This window comes from Notechis scutatus, chromosome 12, assembly GCF_049901735.1.
Source record: "Notechis scutatus isolate UNSWTSFEM ecotype Mainland chromosome 12, rNotScu1.2, whole genome shotgun sequence".
Taxonomy (NCBI): domain Eukaryota; kingdom Metazoa; phylum Chordata; class Lepidosauria; order Squamata; family Elapidae; genus Notechis; species Notechis scutatus.
In genome coordinates this window covers 15,375,793-15,402,745 of record NC_142020.1, presented here as the reverse complement: position 1 = coordinate 15,402,745, position 26,953 = coordinate 15,375,793, and the positions used below count along the sequence as shown (strand labels likewise).

Sequence of the window (26,953 nt, the reverse complement as noted above, 5' to 3'; positions counted from 1 at the left end):
TAATAATATTGCGAGTTTACGAGACGGGTGGCCTAGAGAACAAAGCTGGCCCAGAATCTAGTAGTCCTGCTATAGATTCTTTGAAACCTCTTCCCAGAGGGGAGCAACAGAAACAGACCCTGGAGTGGGGTCTCTAACATGGCTTCCAATGCTTTCAACAAACCACCAATGGTGGTTTGGGTACTGGGCAAAGCCACTGATTATGTTTTCCGAGTCACAAGGCTTGAGTTTCAGCAGCCAACGAGCAGCATAACTTGAGCCGGCTTACACTCTGAGGAATGATCTAGAAGCAGGAGAATTCTACCCCAAATCCTTGACGCACACAGACACACCCCACTCCCAACCCCACCACTGCAGGGTTCTAGGTTCAAGTCCAGCTCCAGATTTACTTGCGGTCGCTCTCTGGGGGCCAATTATCCCATTTGTAGTAGGTCTCGGGTTGCTCCGTGAACAGGACTTTGTGCAGGCTGTTTTAAAAGAGAAGGGAGGAGACAAACGTGGATCAGGTTAAGTTCTCAGGGAGCCCCCTGGCAAAGAGGGGGTTCCCCGACACGCACATGCACCCCAACTGGTCCCTTCTCTTACCAGTGTATGTATTCTTTCGGAGCCAGCTTGGTGATGGTTGGCACCACGGTGTGCAACCACCACACAGCGTCCCGCTGGATGGCGGCGATCTGGTTCTGGAAAGCCCGTAGCCCTTCCAGATCTGGAGGGAAACCCCAGGGGACGGAAGTGGTTAGAAGGCAGCATTGCAGACTGACTCTGCCCACTGCCAAGAGTTCGATCCCGACTGGCTCAAGGTTTGATTCAAACCTTCCGAGGTCGGTAAAACGAGGGCCTGGATCGTCAGGGACAAACATGCTGACCTTGCAAACTGCCCAGAGAATGCTATATAAAGCAAGGGTCCCCCGAGGGATTCGCAACCACGCCGTGGAAGCAGCTGGCCAGTGTGTGTGCGTTCGTGCCATTGAAGCGAGCAGCTGGCCCGGGGGCACGCTGATTGTGCGAAGGGAGCTTGTGCCTGCGCGTGTTGGCTGACCCATCCTCTCTCCAACCGTGTGTCAACTTTAAGACTTGTGCGCTTCAACTCCCAGAGCTGGCTGAGGAATTCTGGGAGTTGAAGTCCACAACTCTTACAGTCTGCCAAGGTTGGAGAGCCCTGCTCCCACCTCCCACCGGTGTGCAAAGCCAGAGAAAGTGTTGGGGAACTCAGGAGCACTACAGGGTAGCATATGTGCATATGTGCCTAAGCGCCGTCGCTGTTCTCCCCCCACGGGGGAGGCGGTTGGGGACTCTCCACCCCCAACCAAGTCATCAAGCGGAGCCTCACTTTTCTTCTCGCCTTTGTCCCAGGCCACGCCGGCTTCCTTCACCTGGGCGGTGATGCCCAGCATCATGGAGACAGCCAGCAGGTCTGTGATGTGGATGACGAAGCGATCCTGAGGGAGCGAGAGGTTAGGAAGCCAGCGGGGGCCGAAGGGAAGGTGGGAGAAGGAGGACGGCGGGAGCGGATCTCGTGGGGACATGGAGACGGGCCTGTCCTGGCCTCAGGACCGCAGGGAGCTGCTCACCTTGAGCTCCATGTCCGCGTACTGAGCCTCCTTCCGCTCCTGCATGAGCCCCAGGCAGAAAGCCTGGAAGTTGATCTCGTGCTTGGTCTGCTTGATGATCTCCCGCAGGAGGGCCCGCGAGGCTCTCAGGTAGTCATCTTTGTTGGTCAGCAAGTCTTGGAAGACCATGGCCAGGAACTGAGGAGGAAAGGAGAGAAAGCGTAGGAGGAGGAGGAGGGAGAGAGAGGGAGAAAGAGAGGAAGAAAGATGAGGAAGAAAGAAGAGAGAAGGAAGAGAAGGAGAGAAAGCATAGGAGGGAGGAAGAGAGAGAGGAAAGAGAGGAAGAAAGATGAGGAGAGAAAGCGAAGGGAAGAGGAGGAGAGAAAGCACAGGAGGGAGGAGGGAGAGAGAGGGAAAAAGAGAGGAAGAAAGACGAGGAAGAAAGAAGAGATAGGGAAGAGGAGGAGAGAAAGCATAGGAGGAGAGGAAGGAGAGAGGGAAAAAGAGAGGAAGAAAGATGAGGAGAGAAAGCATAGGAGGGGAGGAAGGAGAGAGGGAGAGAGAGGAAGAAAGAAGAGGAAGAAAGAAGAGGAAGAAAGAAGAGAGAAGGGAAGAGGAGGAGAGAAAGCACAGGAGGGGAGGAGGGAGAGAGAGGGAAAAAGAGAGGAAGAAAGACGAGGAGAGAAAGCATAGGAGGGAGGAAGGAGAGAGGGAGAAAGAGAGGAAGAAAGAAGAGGAAGAAAGAAGAGAAAGAGAAGATGAGGAGAGAAAACATAGGAGGGAGGAGGAGAGAAAGAGAGGGAGAGAAGGGAAGGGAGAGAAAAGAGAGAGAAAGCATAGGAGGAGGAGAGAGAGGGAGAAAGAGAGGAAGAAAGAAGAGAGAAGGGAAGAGGAGGAGAGAAAGCACAGGAGGGAGGAGGGAGAGAGAGGGAAAAGAGAGGAAGAGAAGATGAGGAGAGAAAGCATAGGAGGGGAGGAAGGAGAGAGGGAGAAAGAGAGGAAGAAAGAAGAGGAAGAAAGAAGAGAGAAGAGAAGATGAGGAGAGAAAACATAGGAGGGGAGGAGGGAGAGAAAGAAGAGGGGAGAAGGGAAGGAAGAGAAAGAAGGAGAGAAAGCACGGAGGGAGGAGGAGAGAGGAGAAGAAGAGAAGAGAAGATGAGGAGAGAAAGCATAGGAGGAGGGGAGAGAGAGGGAGAAAGAGGAGGAAGAGAAGGAAGAAAGAAGAGAAGGGAAGAGAGAGGAGAGAAAGCATAGGAGGGGAGGAAGGAGAGAGAGGGAAGAAAGAGAGGAAGAGAGAAAGCATGAGGAGAGGAGGAGGGGAGGGAGGAAGGAGAGGGGAGAAGAGAAGGAAGAAAGAAGAAGAGGAAGAAAGCATAGGAGGGGAGGAGGAGAGAGAGGAAAAGAGAGGAGGGGAAGGAGGAAGAAAGAAGAGAGAAGGGAGAGAAGATGAGGAGAGAAAGCATAGGAGGGGAGGAAGAGAGAGAGGGAAAAGAGAGGAAGAAAGATGAGGAGAGGCATAGGAGGAGGAGGGAGAGGAAAGAAGAGGGAGAAGAAGAAGGGAAGAGAAGATGAGGAGAGAAAGCACAGGAGGGAGGAGAGAGAGGGAGAAAGAAGAGGGAAGGGAAGGAAAGGGAAGAAGCTTCATGACAATCAGTGCCAGGACAAAATTCCCCATCAAGCGAGCTGATTTTCGATGACAGTGAGGGGTCCATGCAACGAAAACCACCCAGAAGGGCTTTCAAGAAAGTTTTCTTGCAGAAATCATAGCTCTCTTGATGACAAAGATTGACAGGTCCTCCAGAGGGGGTCAGCTGCTGGGACCCCCAGGGGATAAACCTCCCCCTTCCTCACAAGAACGGTGGCCCTGAGCTATCCCAAAATTCAGAGGAGTGGGGACGCAGCTTGCCCCTCCATCGGCTCTCCCCAAATGGAGCGGTCAAGTGAGACGGGAGGAGCGCAAAACCCCAGAAGTGCTGGGAGGGAAGCAAGGAAGAGGGGAAGCCAGTGGGGGGTCTTCCCTCCTTTGGAATCCCCCCAGCTGAAGCTGGGCCTGGACACCCCAACGTACCTTTGGCGCCAGTTCCGGGCTGTGCTGAAGGACCGTGTACAGGATCTGCATGTTGTTGGGGTTCCTGGCGTTGGACAGTTCATTGAAAATCACCGACTTCACTACAGTCCCCAGGTTGTCTCGGTGGCCGTTCAGCAGCTCCCTGGAAGATATGCCACCATATCTAGAGGTGAGACTTCTCCCCAATCCCAGCCAGCTGCCGGATGGAAGATGTGCCTCCCAATGGGTTGTCCGACTTTAGCAACTTTTAAGACTTAGAAGATAGAACAACAGAGTCAGAAGGGACCTTGGAGGTCTTCTAGTCCAACCCCCTGCTTAGGCAGGTGACCCTACACCCACTTCAGACCAATGGCTGTCCAATCTCTTCTTAAAAAACCTTCCAGTGTTGGAGCATTTACATACAGGGGTGTCCAACCTTGGCAACTTTAAGACTTGTGGACTTCAACTCCCAGAATTCCTCAGCCAGCAAAGCTGGCTGAGGAATTCTGGGAGTTGAAGTCCACAAGTCTTAAAGTTGCCAAGGTTGGACACCCCTGATTTACAACTTCTGGAGGCAAGTGGTTCCACTGCTTAATTGATCTGTCAGGAAATTCCTCCTTAGTTCTAGGTTTTCTCTCCTTGATGAGTTTCCACCCGTTGCTTCTTGTCCTGCCTTCTGATGCTTTGGAGAATAGCTTGACTCCCTCTTCTTTGGGGCAGCCCCTGAGATACTGGAAGACTGCTATCATGTCTCCCCTAGTCCTTCTCTTCACTAAACTAGCCATGCCCAGTTCCAGCAACCGTTCTTTATACCCTGTTTCTCCAACAATACGGCCTCCCCCAATAGGAAGTCCCAGCATGTTTTATAGGCATGAAATGAAATTAAGCCCCTCCCCCCAAATTAAGGCCTATATTAAAACATGCAAAATGGGGGGGGGGGGAATGGTGGGGGGGGGGGCTTGCCATTAGGAAGTACTTTTGTTGCACACCCGGATATGGTGCTGCCTGCGTTGACCCCGATACGAAGTGCTCCACCAATGCCGAGGTCAACATCCAAGCCGTCACTGCCCGCCCGCCCAAAGATGCAAAGGGGGGGGAATTAAGTCACCCCCGAAAAGACAGCCTAGCCATTTTTTCAGGGCTCAAAAAAAATTAAGACCCAGCCTTATTATATGAGAAACACGGTAGGTTTTAGCCTCCAGTCCCCTAACCATCTTTGTTGCTCTTCTCTGCACACCTAGAGACCACACCTAGAGTCCTGCATCCAGTTTTGGTCACCACATTATAAACAACATGTTGAGACTCTAGAAAAAGTGCAGAGAAGAGCAACCAGGATGATTAGGGGCCTGGAGACTAAAACGCATGAAGAACGGTTTCAGGAACTGGGCCTGGCTAGTCTAGTGAAGACAAGGACCAGGGGAGACAGGAGAGCAGCCTTCCAATATTTGAGGGGCTGCCACAGGGAGGACGAAGGGGTCAAGCTATTTTCTAAAGTACCTGAAGGCCAGACAAGGAATAATGGATGGAAACTGATCCAGGAGAGATTCAACCTGGAAATAAGGAGAAACTTTCTGACAGTGAGAACAATCAACCAATGGAACAGAAGTTGCCGTCGGAAGTTATGGGAGCGCCATCACTTGAGACTTTCAAGAAGAGATTGGACTGCCATTTGTCAGAAATGGTGTAGGGTCTCCTGCTTGGGTAGGGGAGGGGGTTGGACTAGATGACCTACAAGGTCCCTTCCAACTCTGGTTATCTGTTAAATCTGCACTCTTTCCAGAGTCTCAACATCTTTTGCTGTTGTGGGCTTCACTCCCAGAATCCCCCAACCAAGCATGGTTGGCTGGGGAATTCTGGGAATTGAAATCCAAAAGCTTCAAGATGGGACAATCCACACCACCACCCATTAGGCCTTCTCCATCACGGAGGGTCCCCCCGTGCTTTGGCCTGGCCTGGATCATTCATTCAGTGATCCCCCTCGGCCCGTTTCTCTCTGCCCACCTGACGCAGAGCATGTAGTGATTGAGGAGGACTTTGGGTTTCAGGCGGATCTTGATGAGGTTGGAGACCACCTCCACGTCCTCGGAGCTGTGGGTGTTGCAGTTCATGCAGACAGACATGAGCAAGTCCTGGGCTGGCCGAGTGAGCTGTAGAACAGAACAGAACAGAACAGAACAGAACAGAACAGAACAGCATTACTGGCCAAGCGTGATTGGACGCACAAGGAATTTGTCTTTGGTGCAAATGCTCTCAGTGTACATAAAAGAAAAGATACATTCATCAAGAATCATAAGAATAGAATAGAATAGAATAGAATAGAATAGAATAGAATAGAATAGAATAGAATAGAATAGAATAGAATAGAAAATATGGAATGGAATGGAGAATAGAATAGAAAATATGGAATGGAATGGAGAACAGAATAGAATAGAATAGAATAGAATAGAATAGAATAGAATAGAATAGAATAGAATAGAATAGAATAGAAAATATGGAATGGAATGGAGAATAGAATAGAATAGAAAATATGGAATGGAATGGAGAACAGAATAGAATAGAATAGAATAGAATAGAATAGAATAGAATAGAATAGAAAATATGGAATGGAATGGAGAATAGAATAGAATAGGATAGGATAGAATAGAGTTCTTTTTATTGGGCAAGCGTGGACAAGGAATTTGTCTTTGGTGCAAATGCTCTCAGTGTCCATAAAAGAAAAGAGACCTTCGTCAACTCTCACCTGGTTCTCTGGACAAGATCCTTACCTTGGGGTTCTGCAGCCACATTTCCAGCCTCTGCACAGCCATCTGCCGTATCTCCTTATAGCCACAGGTGGCGGTCAGAAGGCGCAACAGATTCCGGGAGACGTTGTCCATCGGCTGGCGTCTGTTGAGCTGGTCCCGCAACATGTCCAGAACGTATTCCTCCACGCTCTCGGCAAGGTCGTCATACCTGGGCCAAAAGAGAGGCACCTTTTTACAAATTGACCTGGCGCTTCTAGGAGGCGCTCCCACCTTAGTCCAGGACGTTGCAACCTAGAAACGTGTTTAATATCCGTACGTAACTTTCCCGGGGAATACAGGAACACAAGCAGCAGAGAAGAAGGTGCTACCTGGGCATCAGGTGGGCTTCCTGCTCAGGGCTCATTTTGTCCTCGGCTATCAACAGTTCACTCTGACTGTCTTCTTCCTCCGGAACAGAAGGATGGGGGCTGTTTCCTAGTAAGCCACAAGCGAGAACAACGGTCATCTCAGAGAATCACAGTCTGCACTCAGAGGTCACAGGGACCTATGGTTTACAGGGAAAACAATTATCTTTAAAAGGCTTTGAACCCCTGCCCACCCACTCTCTGCAGGTAGAGTTGTAGGCTCCTGAAGGGTTTTGTCCCTGCCTCTTATTAACCACAGTTTAATGTTGCATCTATTTAATCAACCATTAGCAAAGGGTTATGCACCACGGTTTCAACCTAATATTGTCAAATCCTAAAGCAGGTGAATCCTACAATCCAACTTCTTTCCTTCCCTTCCTCTTTCCCTCTCCTTCCCTTCATTCCTCTTTCATTCTCCTTTATCTCTCTCTCATTTTTACTTTCTTCTTCCTTTCTTCCTTCCCTCTTTCCTCCCCTCTCTACCTTTGCTCCTTTCACTCTCCTTCACCTCTCTCATTTTTACTTTCTCCTTCCTTCCTTCTCTTTCCTTCCATCTCTCCCTTCGTTCCTCTTTCACTCTCCTTCTTCTCATTTTACTTTCTCCTTCCTTCCTTCCTTCCTTCCTTCCTTCCTTCCTTCCTTCCTTCCTTCCTTCCTTCCTTCCTTCCTTCCTTCCTTCCTTCCTTCCTTCCTTTTCCTTCCCTCTCTCCTTCCCTCCCTCCCTTCGTTCCTCTTTCATTCTCCTTCATCTCATTTTTACTTTCTCCCTCCTCCCTCCCTCCCTCCTCCCTTCCCAAACCCCACTTTTCTCTTCATCTGCTCCCAAGAAGTCCTCTTACCAGCACTGAGGTCTCCTCCACCGCGTCCAACCTCTCCGTGCGACAAAATACTTTTAGGGGGCATCTTGGTGCCAAAAGCCGTCTGGATGTTTTCCACGAAGGTCTTGCAGTGAGGGCTGTCCACCCAGATCCGTTCCCCCAGCGAATCCTCCATGTAAACCTAGAGAAGAGGGAAGGCACCATCGTCTCTTCCCTGAAGTGCCCCGCGTTCCCTCCATCCATCCTCTGAAAGCACGGCCTCCCCGTCAGCCCACCTTGACAAATATCTCAGGCCAGTTTTCGTCTTCCTCATAAGCCGCCATGAGAAGGTTGCAGGCCAAGACGGACACCAGGCTGTTCCCTTTGGCTTTGAAGTTGATGGAGGCATCTCGGCGGAGAAGGCTGCACAGCGCCTGGGGAAGCAAAAGGTTCCTGGGCGTGAGAAAAAAGCCAGTCGGAATGCTCGTCCTGCTGGAGGAACCTTTACAACACACCTGGACAGTGAAGCAGGGTTGGGCTACTCTTGAACTGATAAGGGGAGGCTGTATTTCCATTTTGTTTAAAGAACCTGTGTGGGGATCAGGGATAAGACACCTTGTGTAAGGTGGGGCTGCCCCGGAGGAGGAGAAAATGTTGGTGGTCCGCAATGTGCCCCCCAAAGCAATTAATCCAGGCTGTGCGGGAATACAAGGCTGCGCCACCCACAGGGCCCCCAACCTTCAACCAAGTGCAAACCTTGAGCAGAGCCACACGAGCTAGAACTGGAAGGTAAGACCAACGGCAGGGGAGGGAAATCCGCCCCAGGGTGGCTTGCGGACGTAGGTGGGAAAGTCGGTCCCATATTCCAGAGCCGTAGGACTCACAGGACCGGTCCTTTGGTCATCCCAGAGCAGCTCCTCCAGTCCATGGCAGGTGCACCCGGGTGGAGGAGCAGCTGCTCCAGGATGACCGTAGGGTCAGTCCTGTGACTGCTGCACCTCTGGAATAGGGGACCGACTTTCACACCAATGTCCACAAGCCACCGCCAGTCAAAATTCATATTAGTGGTCCAAGCGGGATTTAAAATTATGAGTTTGGTGGTCCCTGAGGTCCAAAAGGTTGGCGACCCCTGGACTAGATGACCTACGAGGTGCCTCCCAATGCTATTATTCCAGCTCTGCCTGCCCCTCACCTCAATCACGCCTTCTGTGGCGAAGATATTTGGCTTGATTTTCGCCAGGTACATCAAGGTCAGGTAGAGGGTGATGTCAGGCTTGGCTCGATTCATTTTCAGCTGCTTCACGGCTCCGCATAACACCCCTTCGATGCGGTCATCGTTGCCTTCAGCTTCGGCGGCCTCGATCTCGTCCAGCAGAGCGTTGGGGGCCACTGTCAGCAAAGGGAAATCGCTGCTGGGCAGCCCAAACTCCCACTAAAACACCCACCCACAGCTGGGTATTGTAAACAGCTACAAAGGCAAGATTTATTGGGTTCCAGACTCCCAATATCTTCCATTTTTTAAATTCTATTTAGCCAATGGGCATATCAAACTATCAGAAAAATCATTCAATACATCATCATCTTCTTTTAAAGACCCTGTAATCTGGGCAACTGAATGGAGCTGAGCATTTACTGGCCGGATGCCTTTCCTATCGCCAATGCAGAGTTTTGTTCAGCAGATATATTCTCATTGTGAGAGAGAAAGAAATATCTGCCTCTACCAAGGATCAAACTCACAGCCCTCCTGATGGTGAGGAGACAATCCTTCAATACCTACCCGATTAAATACATTGATCAATATCTGCCGCCCCCCCAGAGTTTACCTTCGATAGGAATGACCGACGGTTCTTTGATGGAAGGCGAAATGGCTCGCTTCTCAGCCACGGCGGCCTCGGCCAAACGTCCCAGGGCGCTGAGAGGGGGTGTGGAGGAAAGTTTAGGGCGCTTGGCCAGCCCGGAGGTGCTGGACAAGGCGGACGTCGCCGCCTCGCGCTTCCGCTCGGAGGGCAACCCGGACGATGTCGGCTTGAGCAAGGTGGCGGCCGCCTTGGACTCTCCCACCTGGCCTTTGGAGCCCAAAGCGATGAAGTCCCCCGGAGGAGGGTGGCCTAAGACGGGACAATGGGGGGAGAAGAAGAAGAAGAAGAAGAAGAAGGAGATCAGGTAAGGTTGTGGGGAGCCCCATGATGCCTCTTTCTTTATATTTATACGTGTGTGTGTGTGTGTGTGTGTGTATGTATATATGTATGTATGTATGCAGGTCTGTTGTTGAGATATTTGTATGTGGATCAGAGAGGCACAGAGCCGAAGACACAAGTCTGAAGATGATGAATGAGACTTCATCGAAACGTTGTCTAGATACTTCCAATCTTACGCGGGAGAAAACCCGAATAACCAAAGATACACACACACACACACACACATGTATGTATGTATGTATGTATGCATGCATACCTGTACCTGTGAAAATCTACGAAAACAAATATATATATATATATATATATATATATATATATATATATATGTATGTATGTATGTATGTATGTATGTTTATGTTTATGTTTGTGTTTGTGTATGTGTATACATATGTATGTATGTATATTTCACCAGCTTCTCTTATTGCTTTATAACTACATCTAATCCATTTTAATTTGCTTTGTTTTCTAGCCATTGACACACACCTAGACCGGGGGGGTAGGTGGGAGACCCCTCCCCTTTGGAGACCCCGCTATTTTTGCCCTTTCACACGTGCCCCCCCGACACGCGTCTTCTCCTTCCTTTCCAGGCCTTTCCTCGCGAGGAGACCCCCCACCGCCACAAACGCCCACCCACCCACCGATGGGGAGCGGGGGGGGGGACCCTTCCCCTCTTTCCCCAGCCCCCTTACCGGAGGGCTTGGCGGCGGCGCTGGGGCGGCGCGCGGCCGCGGGCTTCGTCCGGTTCATCTTCGCGGCGGGGGAGGGGGACGGTCCTCCCCCCACCCCCCCAAAAGAGGGGGATTTGTGGAGGGGGGGCGTCCCTGGAAGGGAGGGGGGATCGCGAAGCTGCCGGTTTCTCCGCTTCGGACAGCCGAGATGGGAAGATAAACCGGAAGTCCTGCTGGTTGCGACCCGAAAGCGGCCCCTCTAGGAAGGAGAGCGTTTTATTTTTCGGCTGCCACCGGTGGCCAGGAGGTCGAACTGCAGCTTCTTCGCTTTAACGGAGCAGAGTCGGACGAACAACCCGGGGCCTGTGGGGCAAAGGGACGAGCACAGCGACCCCGCGCGGGCGAGAGGGATAACCGCATGTTTTTAATGATAGCAATAGAACTTAAGACTTATATACCACTTCATAGCGCTTTACAGCCACCTCTAAGCGGTTTACAGAGTCAGCCTCTTGTCTCCAACAAACTGGGTCCGAATTTTACTGACCTCAGAGGGACAGAAGGCTGAGTCGATCTTGAGCTGGTCAGAATCGAATTCCTGGCAGTGGGCAGATTCAGCCTGTAAATACTGCATTCTAACCAGTGCACAACCGCGGCTCTTAAAAATAGTTGCACTTATACACTACTTCACAGTGCTTTTACAGCCCTCTCCAAGCGGTTTACAAAGTCAGCCTCTTGCCCCCAACAATCTGGCTCCTCATTTGACCGACCTTGGAAGGACAGAAGGCTGAATCAACCTTGAGCTGGTCAGGATCGAACTGCTGGCAGTGGGCAGAGTCAGCCTGCAATTCTGCATTCTAACCACCGCAGTACTATGGCCGTTAAAGATCCTGGATGTTTTTGTTGCAAACATTGGAATGCGTGGCCAATCGATGGAGGGTGTTTCGCAGTTCCAGATTGGAGGAAATGCAGTGCTGGGAACTGTCTATGGCTGGAAAGGAGCTCATCTTCACCTGCCATGACTGGAGGGGTTGGTTTGGGATGGGTGGGGGAGGCGAAACAGCCAGACCACAGACAAAGAACACATCACATTGTATTTTATTTCTTTCTTGGTTTTACTGGCAGTAGCACTAAAAAACTCTGGGAAAAGAATCAAGCAGAGTTTAAATATATATATATATATATTTATATGTAAAATAAAGCAACTGCTCCAGAGAGATGAAGTTCACATTTCCTTTTTCTTCCAATGCACCACAAAATTACACAGCAGATGTTGATGTACAGCAGTGTAGGTGAAACTGGACAACTTGAGACGTGTGGACTTCAACTTCCAGAATTACCCAGCCAGCTGGCTGGGGAATTCTGGGAGTTGAAATCCACACGTCTCCAACTTGTCGCATTTAATCAGCACTACTATATATTATATTTGTTGATTTTTCTGGCTACCCTTGCCATTCTGGTACCCACCCCCCAAAAAAAGTCACAGGACAGCTAAATGAGAAATTCTGCTGGACATCTTTACGGTGATGGTCCATAGCTGGCTTCACAAAAAGTGGGTAGTCCAAAAAAAGGCTTAGCTAACCCCATTGTGGTTTTACTGGCAGTAGCACTAAAAACCTGCTGTGGTTTTGAGCATTGCTAGGAATTTTGGACAGGCTGAGCAAGGAGGGAAACCTCCCTGCTTTGTACTAAGGGGAAAACAAAATTCCCCAAACCCCAGCAGTTGGGGAAAGTGTGGGTGGGGAAAATAGTGCAAATTGGATTTCCTGAAGTAGAAATCTGTGCATTTTAGTACAGTACAGACATTAATTCTGAGGGTGATACAGAGAGGGGCGAAATGCCCTCCCTAATTCAGAGTAATGCTGAGAAATACGCCCTACGTTCTCACACTAACGTGGCAAAAGAATTAAACCTGCCCCATTAGCAAGGATTCTGCAGCAAACTCTTCTAAATCTCGAAATTTAAAAGCAGTGCAGCAGGATATTGCAAGGCTACCCTTGGTAAAGTTGCAAACTTGGTTAAATGACCAAAGCATCCATGGTTTGGCCATCCAATGGTAGAGAGAATGAAGGATGGCTAATAATAATAAGGGATGGGCATTTGGGCTCAGTTCTTGATGCTTTGGAAGTGTTAATTTACTTGTAAGGAATGAAGCAGGTTTGTTACAAGGTGAAATACCACCCTTCACAATTGTGGGTTTTACCAACAATGCTAGCAAAACACTTTGACACTGAGGTAAGAATTCAGGACATCTGGCTTTGAGATGGAGTCTTAGGCCAGTATGAGAGAACAGATGTACAAAAATTTCTGTATTTTAGAACCTCCATAGACATTTTCTTTCCTTCCTTTCTGTTCCTTTCCTTCCCCTTCTTTCCTTCTTTCCTCAACGGTGCTTTTTCCAAGAGGCAGGTGGACTTTCTGGTTTTCCTTGGAAGACGTTTCACTTCTCATCCAAGAAGCTTCTTCGGCTCTGATTGGATGGTGGATGGATGAACGGATCCAGTCCGAGCTAAAGAAGCTTCTTGGATGAGAAGCGAAACGTCTTCCAAGGAAAACCAGAAAGTCCACGTGCCTCTTGGAAAAAAAAGCACCGTGGGGACAAAACCACGACTTGGAGGACTGAGAATCTCCGTAGACGTCCCCTCTAGGCTACAACTGGGAGAGAGATCCGTGACGCTTCTCACTCAGAACGATCTGGCAGATACGCTCCCAGATTTTGATGGAGGAATTCCCTCCGCCTCCAGCCTTCATAACCCAGGATATTAAACTGCAGAGGATTGAGAAGGTTCACCCTGCCCACCGTCCAAGTTCACCCAACGGTGCAAGAGGGAATCTCAAGTGAACCCCAGGCTGCTGACCCAAATGCCAGGGACTCATCAAGAGGTCAGTTCCAGTGACTCTGACTCGAAGTTCTCCTTTTTTTCCAGGAAAAGGTGCAAAGCGCCACTCGCAGGAGATGTTTGGCAACATGCAGCAGAGCAAAACACGGAAGACGATGAGAGGCCTGTGCCGAAAAGCGTGGAGCGGAAGCTGTGGAAGAGAAGGCCTTTTCCAAGCAGGAGGAGGAGGAGGAGGAGGAGGGAGCCATTGGCCAAGCAGGAGAAGGCTCTTGCCCGAGAAGATGCGAGGAGGCGGCCACGGCACGGCTCAGCTGGGGAGGCACGTGAGGACCCCACGCCGAGGTTGCCCACAAGCGACGGCTCCGTTTCCTTGTGGCGGTGGGTTCGTCATGCAGCTGGTGCAGAGGAAATCCCCCTGGTCTCACATCCACCGGACGGAGAAACCCTGGCTGAGGGGAAGCTGCAGGTTGCTCACGTGGAGTACCTTTGGGGGTGAACGCAAAAGATTGGCAAGTGGAGTGGGTGGCCCCGTGGCTTTACGGCTGGGCTCTCCGACCTTGGCCACTTTTTAAGACTTGTGGACTTCAACTCCCAGAGTTCCTCAGCTAGCAAAGCTCTCTATGTTTACGGGGTTGTTCTCATTTGTGGCGTTTTCATACTCTACTTTTTCTACTAGGATTAAACCTACGCCATCAGATAAGAAACTGGAAAAAGCAAGAAGCGAAACAATAAAAAGAACAAAGCTAGCAACAGTTGAGGAGTATTTAAATGGAGCATTTGAAGAATTGTAGCAACCCCTACTTTTGCAATAGTGGCAAATATCTGTAGCTCGGGGGTAGGAATAAGGTGATGGCTTGGTGGGAAGGGAGCAGCGCTCCATGCGCCTTCAAAGGCATTTAGTCATGCTGGCCACATGACCATGGAAATGTCTTCAGAGAGCACTGGCTCTTCGGCTTTGTAATGGAGATGAGCACTGGTCCCCGAGAGCCGGAAATGACTAGCATGGATGTGCGAGGGGAACCTTTACCTTAAAAATTAGGCATAAGGCGTAAGTCGTTCATAAAAGTTACCTACTAGTAAACCAACTTGGGTCCATTTGCATGTAGCAAGAACCAAATAGATGGAGCCTTTCTCTCTTCTGGCTGAGCAATTCTGGGAGCTGAAGTCCACAAGTCCGAAAGTTGCCACGTTCAGAGACCCCTGGTCTGAATAAGCAGTTGGTTAATTACCTGATTGGTCAAATAAGTGAAAGTCCAGTTTTTGCCGCTGACGGTGACCGTTTTCGGCTCTTCACGGACTCCGTAGACACTGAGTTTATCCACTGTGATGTAGGTGGCTTCGGTATTGGAATGCAGGACGGTGGAGATGAAGGTGTTCTGGAAGAAGGTGAAGAAGAAGAAGGAGAGCTCATGTTTCCCAAACAGGGAGAGGTGATAAATGGCTGCTACAATGACCTCCCCTCACTGCTAACCTGCATTTATAAAGACATGTGGATCAGTTTTCCCTCAAAACATTGAATTTTGTCAAGAAAGGAAAGGTTAAGATGTTGGGAGGATGGCACCCCTGGCAGGTATACAGGTCTCCAGTTGAAAGATCCAATTCTGGCTGATGTTGCCTTCTAAAAATGTTCACTGTTTGATGCTGGACAAAAACGGGACGTCTGGAGGGCCAAAAACTCTCTCTCTCTCTCACACACACACACACACACACATACCCTTAAACTGTGTAAATGCTGCACCCCCACAAGGAGATGCTGAGATTGACTTTTCCTGCACTTTTAAAATTCCAGGGAAGAAGGAACACCAGGTATCCTTCCTGTGTCCAATTTGACCAATCCTCATTCTCCCTTCTCTGATTTTCCCTGAAATGTACAGTCAAGCAAAGGGTGGCAACAAGAACATAAGCAGATCTGCTTTTAAATAGGGAAGTTATATTCTGTATCTATCTTTCCCTTTTTCTTGTATTGGTACATCAAAACACTGTGCAAAAGAAAGCAACCTTTTAAGTAGCAGCCTCTAGGTGGCTCTTTTAAAAGGGAGGTCTACGTGGTCGGCTGCGATTCACAGGAAGAGAAGAGAAGTTCACGCCGCCGTGGGTGTCCAGGAGAAGTCTCCCCTCCCCTTCGAGGAAGAGCTAATCCCAAAACATCTCTTCTTGGGTAGAGTCAGGAAGGAGAACGGGGCAGAGGAAGCTCCTTCCTCCTCCTCCTCCTCCTCCTCATGGCTCGCAGGTGGGACCTTCTTACCTGCGTGACGTTGAACACCAGGTAGGAATAGTCGCCCTTTTCAAAGGTGTCCAGGCTGTCGCCATCGTCCCAAAACAGGTCACCCCAGGCGGTGGAGGTCTGGGATAAGGCTGCGATCAGGGTCAGTGGGTTCCGGCGTGTCACCCAAGTGCTGCCTCCGGGTTTCTGAGACACATCAGCAGAGGAAGGGAGAGGAGAAGGTCACTTGGGACAGTCTGAGTAAAAGGTTTTGTCTTTCCCTGCTGCTTATCGCCCAGCCTCCAAGGTCCCTTCCAGCTCTATTCTGATTTTGAAGTTAGAAGGTTGGGGCTGGGGAATTCTGGGAAATGAAGTCCACCATCTTAACGTGGCCGAGGCCGAGAAACACTGTTCCAAGCTGCTGTGGGAAATATCTCTGGGCTGAAAAGTCATTGTTACTGACATAACAAACGGCATTAAAACCTGAGGTAAGACAGAAATCAGATCCTAAAGTTCTCTTTTAGGCCCAAGCTTTGGGATCCTATGGAGCGAGAGAGGATCAGGTTGCTCAGGTTGCCCTCGGCTCTCAGCGGCTTAACCCAAAATCAGCGGGGGGGGCAGCGGAGGGTGAAAAGAGCATCTTGTGGTCTCACCTGAGTCGGCAGGATGGTGCCTTCTCGCAGGTGGACGTTGATGTGATCCAGAGGGGCCGCCATTTTCAAGCTCTCCCCGCTGCTGTTCACCGAAGAACCCTGAAGAGGGCGAGGAGAAGACCTCAGATGGTTGTGAAGCTTTGGAAGGACAAGGGTCTCCTGGGAGCCTCAGAAACGGGGCTCTCCTGGACTCCAGAGGGGGGGTGGGGCCATGACAGGAGCTACGGAGCCTGGGCCCTTACCGTGTAGTAGTCGTACCAAATGCCTTTGGGGAAGTAACCGGTCACGGAATCTGCACCAGGTTCCAGAACGGGGGTCACCAGCAGGACTCGGCCCCAGAGGAACTGCTTCTCTACTGCGTAGGTGGCCTCATCCTTTGGGAACCTACCACAAGGGACAATCATAGTGTCAGGGTTCCGTCAGTCACTCCAATTAAATCATGAGCCTTGAGCCGCACTCCCAAAACTAAAGAGGATTTATCTGAAGGTAACATTCTACGTCCAGCACTAAACTGGGCGTAGCCAACTCTGAGGTAGGTAATTCACTGTCACCCTTGATCCTACTTTTTCTCCCACCCCTCTGGGTGTATCATCCGATGAAAAAAATGTCCATAGCCAAGAGTCATCAATTATGCCCTCCAATTAGATTTTTTTTCGTGGCAGAAGCTTCAGCTATCTAATCGGTCTTAGAAGAAAATATGAATGGAATGCAGTTTTGATTTCACCTTGTTACATGCTCTTTGAAACTTCCCCCCTTCTTTCTGTTGTCAACTATCAAATGTGTATACAAAATGTTTTATGAGTTGACCCATCGCCTGTCTCATGCTAAGAAGACACACAACCATCCGGGGCTCCTTGAAAAGATCTTCAGTTCATAAGCCCAGAGTCAGGGTTCCCACTTGACAAACCCAACCAAAGCAAGCACCATCAAGACGATCCAGTCCCTTCCTGCAAAACTTTACTGGGTACATCCCTTTGGCGCGACTGGAGGCAAAACCAGATCTAGGTCTTTCCTGCCCTAAGCCCCATAGTTAAAGTTCACGTTCTTCCATCCCCCTCAATTAGCTCACGTCACCTTGGCCAATACGTTCCCCGGGATATTGTTGTGGGAAAGTCTTTCTGGCTTTTGTAGAACACCTGCTGAAATGTCCTTGGTTCTCACGCGGACATCTTGATGTCTGGGCCATGTTCTATCTCATGCTCCCTGACCCCATAGTTCGTTGGCAAGCTGAGATGTCGTAATAATGGCAACAGCAAAATATCTTTGAAGCTTGGCACCTACATCAGTCCATGGGAATGTGTATGAAAGACCTCACCCAGAGCCAAGATCCAAAGCTAGGAAGAACCTCACCCAAAAGCCAGAACCTAGCTCTGAAACAGGCTATTGTGCCTTTCCCAGGTCTGGAGGCCTGTTGACCTAGAGATCGTGGGAATGGACTAAGTTAGCCCAGGCTTGGCCCATGGGTAGTCAAGGAAGAAAAGATGGCAGACTTCCCCAAAGGAAGATCCCACAAGAAGAAGGATGACCGGTGTTAAAAATAAATCTGTACCTTCTTTATCCTTTATCTTTAACGTTAAGCTATCCATTATCCACACAGTCTAGTATTTTTTTTTTAAATTATATTTTCACCTGTAGGAGTTTCCTCATTTTTCCATTGTTTTATCAATGGTTAGGCAATAAAGGTAGAAATTAGAAACCGGAAGAATACTATTATATACAAGTAAAGAATATTATGATTACTAGAATTATGCCTATGTAAAATGACCCAGACAATACACTGTTTACTAAATACTTATATATGTTAAGAAAAATGTATAAATAAAAATATAAAAAAGAAAAAGGATGACCAGGTTCGTTACAAATGGTATTTCCTCAAGGCACTTTCCCAAACTCCCTCCAAACTCCCGTTTCTGAAATGTTTTGCGGTACCGCCTTGCAGCTCACCCGAGAACCCTCCCTCGAATGTAGCCAAGGACTTACTCAAAAAACAGAGGGCGGGCAACGGTGTCTCCCTGCAGGTGAGCCCGATGGAAGAGAGAATAGAGCAGGGGCAGCAGGGTGTAACGGAGTTCTAGAGCTGCCTTCATGGCCGTCCGGGCTGCTGGGCTAAAGGCTGTGGGATCCTGAGCCTTTTGGGAGGAGAAGGGAGAGAGCGTGAGTTTCCAAAGACAAGGAAACAGGTGCTACGCAACAATAATATGGGTGTGGCGTAGGGAGTTACATAGCTTGGATAGATTGTGAACCCAGGAAAGGGGCAGAGACTGTATACTTGAACCTGTATATAAACCCCAGCCCTCCTGGGAACCACGTCTTCTACCATGAGCAGAATTCCCTTTTGCAAAAGCTTAATAATAAAGCTCTTGTTCACTGTCTCCAATTGTTTTTGTGACTATTATCACAATATGTATTTGTGCTTCTTTTCAGTCATAATGTACACTGAAGTTGGTATTTAATTTCGTTGTATGAGGTGTAATGACAATGACGTAAGCTAAATTCTGCATGAGCCACAACATACTTAGGGAGAACGTTCAAGTCAGAGGCTCATATACTGAGATGCAACAGCGGGCTCTTCTGAAGATAAATTAGTCCTTTGCTTTTCATATGGAAAGGAAAGCTTCCTTGCCTTAAGTCCGGCTCCAATTATGTCCTTTGATTTACAGAAGCAAGAGATGGAGAAGCATAGCCTCCTGTTCTGGTCAGGAGGTGAAAGTAGAGATTTGGGGAAAGGTACGCAAGAAGCAGGGAAACCAGCCACCCCACCCTCCAGCCACCCGTCCCGTCCAACTCACCTTCTCAAGTTGAGTGTTGTGATTGCGTGAAAAGGGATAGAAGGCTCCCAGCTGCATCCAGCGAACGCAGAGCTCTTCTGAGGTGGAGCTGGAGAAGCCGCAGATGTCAGCCCCGACCAATGGGACGCCAAAGAGGCTGAAGCTCAGCAGGCCTGGGGATTGGGACAGAGGCCCAATGAGAGGGGCAGGTTGTTGCAGCACCTGGATTCGATCCCTGAAGTGTTCAGGGAGACCTGACTTGGGATGCAATCTAGGACAAGATCCCCCCTAACTACGGAAGGACGTCCCAGGTATTGTGGTGAGCCGTGTATTTGTTGGTCAAAACACAACCCCAAGGGCCTTGAATTGGGTTTGGAAATATTCAGAAGGCCAGTAGCTCCGATGTCAAGGCTCCGACAACGCACCCCCCTTCGAATCATGAGTCTCTAGCCACATCCCTCAGATTAAAAAAAAAAAAAAGATTTATTAAGAGTGAACATGTCGGTGCTACCTGGATGCAGCCGACTCTGAGACACATCATTCATTTCACCCTTAAACCCCTGGATGTATATTCTCCAATGGGACGTATCCATAGCCAAGCATTATCAATCATGCTCTCCGGTAATAATTTTGCAAGCCAACAGCTTCGGCTGCCAAGGCGATTATCTGAAGCATTTCAGGAATGCACTGCTTTCCCCTCCACTCCCTTTCTGCTGGCAACTCAAAAGACCAGAGAAGAATTTTTATTTTGAGTTGACATCTGATACGTTATTGCTCTACTGGTGAATTATCTGTAAGTTTCCCAGGTACAAGTCTTGGCCCCCACTTCCAGCCATGTGTGTGGGACAGCTTTGTACTGGCTTTATAAAGCACACACAGATAACGATAGAGGGGTTTTAACGGTCTGCATATGACAGGAGCAGCAGATATTCAAAATTACATCCAGAAGCAAGTGAGGGATACCTGGAATGGACCAAAACATATCCTTCCATTCGCTCCGGTTGTCCCCCAGCCAGTGTCCGGAATACCTGCCCTGGCTTGGGAAAGTGGAACGTGAAATCACGAAGGGCCTCTTCCCTCGGAGTTCAACCAGAGCCCTGCGAGGAAAAAAAACGAACGAACTTGGTCAAGAATAACGGATGTATTTGTAGGACTGATGAATCCTCAGCAATGGGAAGGAAGGAGGGAGGGAGGGAGGGAGGGAGGGAGGGAGGGGAGAAAGGAAGGAAGGAGGGAAGGAAGGAAGGAAGGAAGGAAGGAAGGAAGGAAGGAAGGAAGGAAGGAAGGAAGGAAGGAAGGAAGGAAGGTGAAGGAGAAGAAGAATGAAAGGAGGAGGAGGTGAAGGATGAAGGAGGAGAAGAGGAAGAAGAAGAATGAAGGGAGGAGGAGGTGAAAGATAAAGAATGAAGGAGGAGGAGGAGGAGGAAGAGGAGGGGGAGATGATGATGATGATGTTGGGCCTGCAAATGTCCAATTGCTCTCACCTCCCCCCCCCCAAAAAAAGCAATTCCCAAAGGCAGGGGAGGCCTGGCCTACCTTGAGGTGGCCTTGGCTTCCATCAGCCCATAGAGGTTGTGGAGGTTGTAATGCACAGAGAGGTTCTGCTTGGCCGAAGCACAAATCGTCTTTGCAGAAAGGGAGCCTCCCAGGATCCCTAATGGAGACAGAGAAAAGGAGGCGGAGGAGAAGAGAGACCCAGCCTGGATGTCTTCTCTGCAAGCCGTGTCTGCTCAGGTGTTGCCCTTCCAAACCCAGCCAATGGGATGCTAAGGCAGGAGTTTTATCCTTGCACAGATAGACGGATCTATCACTCACTTCTTTTTATGGGGCCAAGCAATGTTATGCAGAGGAGTAAGAACTCAAAAGGAGGTTCTAGCACCGAGATCAGGAGCCGGGACCTTCTTACATGTTGCTGAGCTACAGCTCCCATCTCCCGTGGGTTTTTGCAAACTTCAGAAACCCAGATTCCCCCCCACCCCTGCTTTACAAGAAGGGCAAGATTTTGGAGCTTCGAAATAACACTTGGGCTGGTGACTCCCATCTTCTGGAAGCAGTTTTGGAACCTTCCTGAAGAAGCTCCCTCAACTTTTGAAGCCCTAGTTGGCACGTGGTGTGTAATGTCTCCAATGAGTCCCTTACTAGCTTCAGCAGGCCTGGAGGCTTCCCTGCACTCTTACCTGAAACTAGGAAACGCACCACAGTGATTTTGCTAGGAACTTCTGCACTAGATTTGTAACAACTGCTGGTTGCCTTCGGGCTCCCACCAGGGCAGAGCTAAAACTCAGGAAAACAAGCCCATCATACAGCAGATCTTCTGAAGCAGCTTATATAGCACGGGCATTCGTGAACGGGTTGGTGTCAGCCTTGCTGTTGCAGACTGTTAAGTGATGGTGTTTCTTACCAGGCACGTAAGGTGGGTTGTCTAGATCTCCTTTGGAGCACCCTTCTGTTGAGCCATCGATAAAGTTGGATGGTTCGTTCATGTCCTAAAAGCAAAGAGACCTGGATGGAGTTGAGAAGACCCCTTCAAATTCTGGCTGCTGAACTCAATCTACACTGGACTTCTACAACCGGGAGGAATCTGTCAGGAATATTCTGTAGAGATTCTCAGTCATCCAGGTCAGGGTTGTCCCAAAAGTGCTTTTTTTCAGGGAGGCAACTGGTTTTTTCTGGTTTTTTCTTTGAAGACGTTTCGCTGCTCATCCAAGAAGCTTGGTGGATGACTGAGCATCTCTACAGACTTTTAACTATGCAATTTGGGATGAACTCCCTTGGAATGGTGGGGGAGTAGGAATGGATTTCCAGAGAGAGAGAAATTGCAGACGACAGGAACCATTTGCACTACTCAGGGTGACCCTGAGGACACAGATAAACCTCCAAGTGCTTCAGTGTCCTCTAACAAGGATGCAAATAACCAACTGTCTGCAAGGAGTCTAAATCCTTCCATTCCCCACCGTTCAGTCAGAGCTGAAGAAGCTCCTTGGATGAGAAGTGAAACGTCTTCAGAGAAAAACCAGAAAGTCCAGTTGCCTCTTGAAAAAAATGTCAGGGATATTCTAAGCTTAACAATTATCCAGCCTATAGAAAACTGACTTCGAGGTCAAACTTGGGTGGAATTAAAATTCAATTCAATGTCTCACTCCCAAATTGTAGATAGAGAGCCATGTTAGTCTATCTTAGCAAAAATCCCTCAGGAGTTTGGCAACACCTTTACTAAGTTATTTTTTTTTTTTTTTACAATACATCAGTTTTTGTGAGCTAAATGGAGGCCGTGAATACACAATTGCATCAGATGAAGTATCTGTATCTCACAAAAAGCAGATGTTGTTAATAAAATATATATTCATCAGCTCAAGAAGTCTGATCTTTTTTAATAAAATGTGTTAATCACACACAGACACAAACACAAACCCGATTTCTCTTCCTAATGGAGTTCCTGACTTGGCACGCGGAAACCCTCAACATTATATCTGTGTTTCTGTTTTCTCTAAGGTCTAGTTCAGAGTCATGCAGGTCTTGCCACCCAGAAACCAAGAGGAGTTCAGAAGGAGACGTACGATCCAAAGGCCGTCGAAAGGAACTTGAGCGTGAAGATGTTTCAGATTTTCTAGCCACCATTCATAAGTGGTTGGGTTGGAAAAGTCAGGATACGCAGTGAAGCCGGGCCAGACCTGGTGGAAAAAATGAAAATTTAAAAAATAATACTAGATTTATTTGAAAATAGCTAGGCCGGTGATAATGACCCATGTAGAGTTTACGAAAGAAAAGCTTGCTTGAGAAAACGCATCCAAATAAGTTTAGTTATTATTTTGTTTCAGGGCTAGAGAAAAAAATTAAAATAGCACCTGTTCATTCATGTTTCAGGAAAACACAGTTACAGGCCGAAGGAATTCTAGCAATTCCTAGCCATTCTCTGCTTGGGGAACCTCAAGAGCTGAACAGCTGGGAGTTCTTGCCCTAAAGATGCTCCTTATCCAGCTATAATCCTGCTCCTTCTTGACTGGGAGGGTGGATGATGGGCTTTCAAGAGATCCCCTTGGAGCGGAGCATCCATTCCACTCACTTTTCCAATCAGAGGTTTCCCTTCGGTGTTGTTGATGAACACGCCGCGCTTCAGGCCTTCGTCGTAAGGCCAGTAAGAGCCAGGACGCTGAGTGCTACTGATTCCGGGGTCCTGGAAAGAAAATAACATGAGAACCAGCTGTTTTACAGAGCAGTTTTCCCAGGCCGGGCCATTTCCAGATGTGCAGTTAGAATTCTTAGAAAGGGCCACAGCAGCGGGCATAACCTGCAAGTTTAAAGTCTACACATTTGGAGAGCAGACATTTTTAAGGTAGCATTTTCCAGGACTGGCTCAAAAGGATCCTTTACACATGACAGACTGGTTTTTTTTTTGCTCATTTGAGCAGCTTTGGAAATAAGCCTATAAAAGTAGCCTGATAAACTGATAAAATAGGTCTGTCAAGGTTTGTAATGGGACTCTTGGAACTATCAGAAGAGAACAACCTCCCTCTTGGAAGTGGCAGTATTTCTGTTCTGGCTCGAAATTTTGTTCTGGGAAGACTTGCCTATTTCTGAAGGATCTAGGATAACTCGCCGTAAAACAACTCACATGTTGCTATTCAATGCAGGACCCAAGAGAGGGACAAGTGAATTTCAAGGGGGCCTTGTCATGCATTAAGTTTAGATTTAGGTCGCAGGTTTAGGTCAGGTTTACGATAACTCAAGAGAAGGACAATTGGCTTGTCCCTTTCTTGAGTTATTCCCCAGTGAATTGCCCAGGGCAAGATGACCAGGGCAAGTCAGCTGCAGTGAATTGTCCCATGCTGACTTCAGAAGCAGGTGAATCTTTAGCCAGGGGCGTGTTTTGCTAGCAAAGCTGTTAACAGCTCTTGTCTAGCACAGAAGCTATCTCAACTGCAGTTTGCTAGAACTGCCACTGCTCGTTCTAACCACCTAAAAAGATTGGTCTCTCCACGTGTTTATATTTATACACAGCGCAGAGACACGCTGGCTGGAAAGAGAAACCCATCTGACATACAAACACAGACCCAGCCCCCACAAAAGCATTCATAGAAGGAAGGTTCCTACCAGGATCAACACATAATATTGTCCGTGCTTATGAAGATCTTCCACCATCTGGGGGAGACTGGCAAACTTCTCGGAGTCCACGGCGAAGTCTCGAGTGCTGTTCATATAATCGATGTCATTCCACTGGGCGTCCTGCAAGCGGAACCAAAAAGAGAGGATTAAAGGGGAAGCCTCCCCAAGCTGGTGGGTGTTGTGGTTCGCCAGCAGCAGGTGTGGATGGCTGAGGTCTCAGAGAGCGAGGACTCAGATGAGGGGCCTGCGTGTGATGCAGGGATGGGGCCCAGGACCATCAGGGAGTGGAGTGCTGCCTTTGGAGATTGTGGAGGCTGGCAGCAGTGAGGAAGAGTTCCCCGAGGAGCCTGTGCCCATTGCGCATGCGCGCAGGGCTGCTTGAAGGAAAGAGCAGCTGCAGCAGCACAGGCAACTCGGGAATAAGGCTGCAAGGTGATAGCCCCTCCCTTAAGGGATAAAAGCCAGCCGAGAAACCGGAGTTATGTGCAGGAAGCAAAGAAGGTTTTGTACTCAAGCCTGATGGATGTTCGGAGTATCTTGGTTGGTATTTGGAGACTCTTTGTGTTTGAAATATTTCTCAGTAACTTTATCTCGTTTTCTTGGCAGCCTTGCGCAACCTTGGCAAAGCTCATTCTTATCAGAGATAATTAGTTTGAAACAGCCTTTTAACCGGGAAGGAACGGAATTCGTAAAGAATCATTAAAAGGTTTGGCTGTTACCTCTGTTTGGTGTTTGTTTCCTTGGAACAAGGTTTGGGTCAGAACAGTGGGGGAGTCCAAATCTGGTACAGAACAGAACCAGTTTGGAGATGGCTCCTCTGAAAGGACCATTCTGTGGGCCTCGCTTGTTACGTAGTAGATTTGAGGTCTCATCATGAGACAGAGGAGAAAACAGTAATCCAGTTTTATGGGGCTACCATTGCCATCACCCCAAGCAGTGGCAGGGCAGACCAAGGAGAGGGCAGGCTGGATTCGCCTTCTCTTCCTTTTTGGTGGGCTCTTGTTGGTTTTACCTGAGGGATCTGAAAATTCCGCATCGCTTTGACTGTCTCCCACGTCTTGTTGCTTGTCTCGTACCCCCAACGGCATAGATGGAACCCCAGTCCCCAAAAGGGGGGAATGGCCGGAAACCCTGAAATAGAAACGGGGGAAATTCAACACATCGGCCTTTCTAGTCGGAGCGGATTCTACTGGGCGTGACTATCTCTTTTATCATAAATTAATATCGTTTTCTTTCTAAGTGGTTTTTTCCCCCTTTTTCTTTGACAATGCATGTATTTTTATCTTGGTGGAGCTTTTCCCCCTATTTCTCTGTCTTTACTTTAAAAGTGACAAAAAGAAGAAATAAAGAAGAAATGTCATTTATGAAGGTTCTCCTGGCAGAGAAACAAAGCCAGCAAAAATAGTGCAGTTGTTCCTGAACTGTCATCTCTGAATTGCATTTGCTTCGGAAGGTTTCTCAGATAAGAACCTCAAAACATGAATGAAATCAGAGCTGGGAGGCAGGGCTGGGCTCCAAGCATGAGTGAATAAACTTCTCCTTATGGGCATCAGGTGCTCCTGGGTTGCAAGGACACAGCCTTCCCCATATTGTACGCTTCCACCTTCCACATATTGTACTCTCTCCCTCCCATCAGTCAAACTTTCTCGGCTCCTGTCTGAAGTTTTCAGCCAGTTCTGAAGAGTTGAAAAAGTTTTCCCACCATGTTTCTGATTCTTAAGATGCTCACCGATCACTTGTTGGTATTGCTGGACCACCAAGTTGGGATCCGGTCCTAAAAAGATGTAAAAATCTAAAATTCCCCCTGTGGTCCTCCAGGTGAGGGCAGGAGCAGGCTGAAGGGCCACCTCTGGACCATGGAAAAAGAAAGAAAGAAAAAGAAGGGAACATCAAATCACGCCTTCCAGTAAACATTCTGGGGTGTGGCACCACGAGGAGGTAATTATTACTCACTTCAGAAGCATCAATAGTGTTTTTTCTCTCTCTCTACAATTCTATGGATTCCCAAAGGACTTGCTATCCCAGCACTTCTGCTTGGGGGACCTCCATCCTCACATGCAAAAGCTGTCTATGTTTTTATGAAGTGCACTCTTATGGCTGCCTCAGAAGGGTGAAACTGAACCCAAAACCTTTTCCATTTTCATACATACCAAGAAAAGAAAAAAATTAGACACGCAAGCAGCTTTGAACTCTATCCTCTATCTAGCCTGTGGGATGTGAACTGTGCATGAAAGTAAAGGAATGGTCCAAAATAGGCTCGCACGGTAGCTGCGTTTGTTCATCCAAGACATTTTTGGGGCCTCCTATTAAAGGACCTCCAGAAGGGAATAAAGGAAACACATACCCATTAAGTTGCTGTTCAGGAGGAAAACCCCGTGGGCAGCTCCACCTTTCTCCATGAGAAGATAGAACGGGTGGACGCCGTAGAGATTGTAGGACTCCTGAAAACAATAGAGAGGGGAAAAAAACCTGTATCATCTTCATTTAGATTTTTTCTTTCCATAGCCAATCATCAGGGTGAGACGGAGACACATAAGAACGGAGAAGAACACTCTTGAATTAAATCCGGTGTAAAAGCTGCCTTCAGTCCAGCCCCTTGTGTTTCACAGCTGCGGATCAGAGGCCTCCGGGAAAGCTACTGACCTAATGTGGGGAAGCTCCAAGTTCTTACTGCAGTTTCATTATATACAGAGACATGCTGGTTTGATCTGAACAAGCATACAATCGCTGTTGCAAGACATTGTAAGTCGTTACCACCCTGAGTGTCTGTTCTGGCACATGGAAATCCCGAGGAAGGGGGAACCAAGGGAAAAAAAATGTAACCCCGCTGGAAATAAATCAACTCTTGAAACTGAAGTATATTATAATAGTAAAGATATATTATAATTGATTGTTTTTAAATAAGTTATACTACGAATATAATTTAATAAGAATTGAGTTTTACTTTTAAAGACAGCCTGGAAATGAAACCAAAATTTAAA

General features: G+C 48.4%; 2 protein-coding genes across 4 annotated transcripts in view; both read right to left on the bottom strand.

The window, feature by feature from the left end:
• Positions 1-10,643, bottom strand: part of INTS1 (integrator complex subunit 1) — a 41,064-nt gene extending 30,421 nt beyond the window's left edge. Inside the window, exons 1-13 of one of the 2 annotated variants that reach the window (XM_087942230.1) lie at positions 10,430-10,643; positions 9,366-9,650; positions 8,735-8,931; positions 7,839-7,976; positions 7,585-7,744; positions 6,710-6,815; positions 6,363-6,549; positions 5,599-5,744; positions 3,619-3,760; positions 1,572-1,748; positions 1,331-1,439; positions 586-706; positions 390-467 (exon numbers count right to left, since the gene is read on the bottom strand). In XM_087942230.1, coding sequence (XP_087798356.1) covers positions 390-467; positions 586-706; positions 1,331-1,439; positions 1,572-1,748; positions 3,619-3,760; positions 5,599-5,744; positions 6,363-6,549; positions 6,710-6,815; positions 7,585-7,744; positions 7,839-7,976; positions 8,735-8,931; positions 9,366-9,650; positions 10,430-10,487 — 1,904 coding nt within the window. In that variant the 5' untranslated portion in view covers positions 10,488-10,643. The remainder of the gene's footprint in view (positions 1-389; positions 468-585; positions 707-1,330; positions 1,440-1,571; positions 1,749-3,618; positions 3,761-5,598; positions 5,745-6,362; positions 6,550-6,709; positions 6,816-7,584; positions 7,745-7,838; positions 7,977-8,734; positions 8,932-9,365; positions 9,651-10,429) is intronic. The other variant, XM_087942229.1, reaches the window with a different exon arrangement.
• An 841-nt stretch (positions 10,644-11,484) lies between these two features.
• The window catches only part of LOC113425208 (lysosomal alpha-glucosidase-like), a 26,115-nt gene continuing 10,646 nt past the window's right edge, over positions 11,485-26,953 (bottom strand). For both annotated transcript variants that reach the window (XM_026687236.2, XM_087942247.1), the window contains 16 exons: positions 26,317-26,413; positions 25,702-25,821; positions 24,985-25,103; positions 23,961-24,092; positions 22,933-23,043; positions 22,427-22,540; positions 21,271-21,355; positions 20,406-20,523; positions 19,833-19,966; positions 18,891-19,042; positions 18,082-18,230; positions 16,344-16,485; positions 16,102-16,200; positions 15,491-15,655; positions 14,475-14,621; positions 11,485-13,729 (listed from right to left, as the gene is read on the bottom strand). In XM_026687236.2, coding sequence (XP_026543021.2) covers positions 13,667-13,729; positions 14,475-14,621; positions 15,491-15,655; positions 16,102-16,200; positions 16,344-16,485; positions 18,082-18,230; positions 18,891-19,042; positions 19,833-19,966; positions 20,406-20,523; positions 21,271-21,355; positions 22,427-22,540; positions 22,933-23,043; positions 23,961-24,092; positions 24,985-25,103; positions 25,702-25,821; positions 26,317-26,413 — 1,947 coding nt within the window. In that variant the 3' untranslated portion in view covers positions 11,485-13,666. The remainder of the gene's footprint in view (positions 13,730-14,474; positions 14,622-15,490; positions 15,656-16,101; positions 16,201-16,343; positions 16,486-18,081; positions 18,231-18,890; positions 19,043-19,832; positions 19,967-20,405; positions 20,524-21,270; positions 21,356-22,426; positions 22,541-22,932; positions 23,044-23,960; positions 24,093-24,984; positions 25,104-25,701; positions 25,822-26,316; positions 26,414-26,953) is intronic.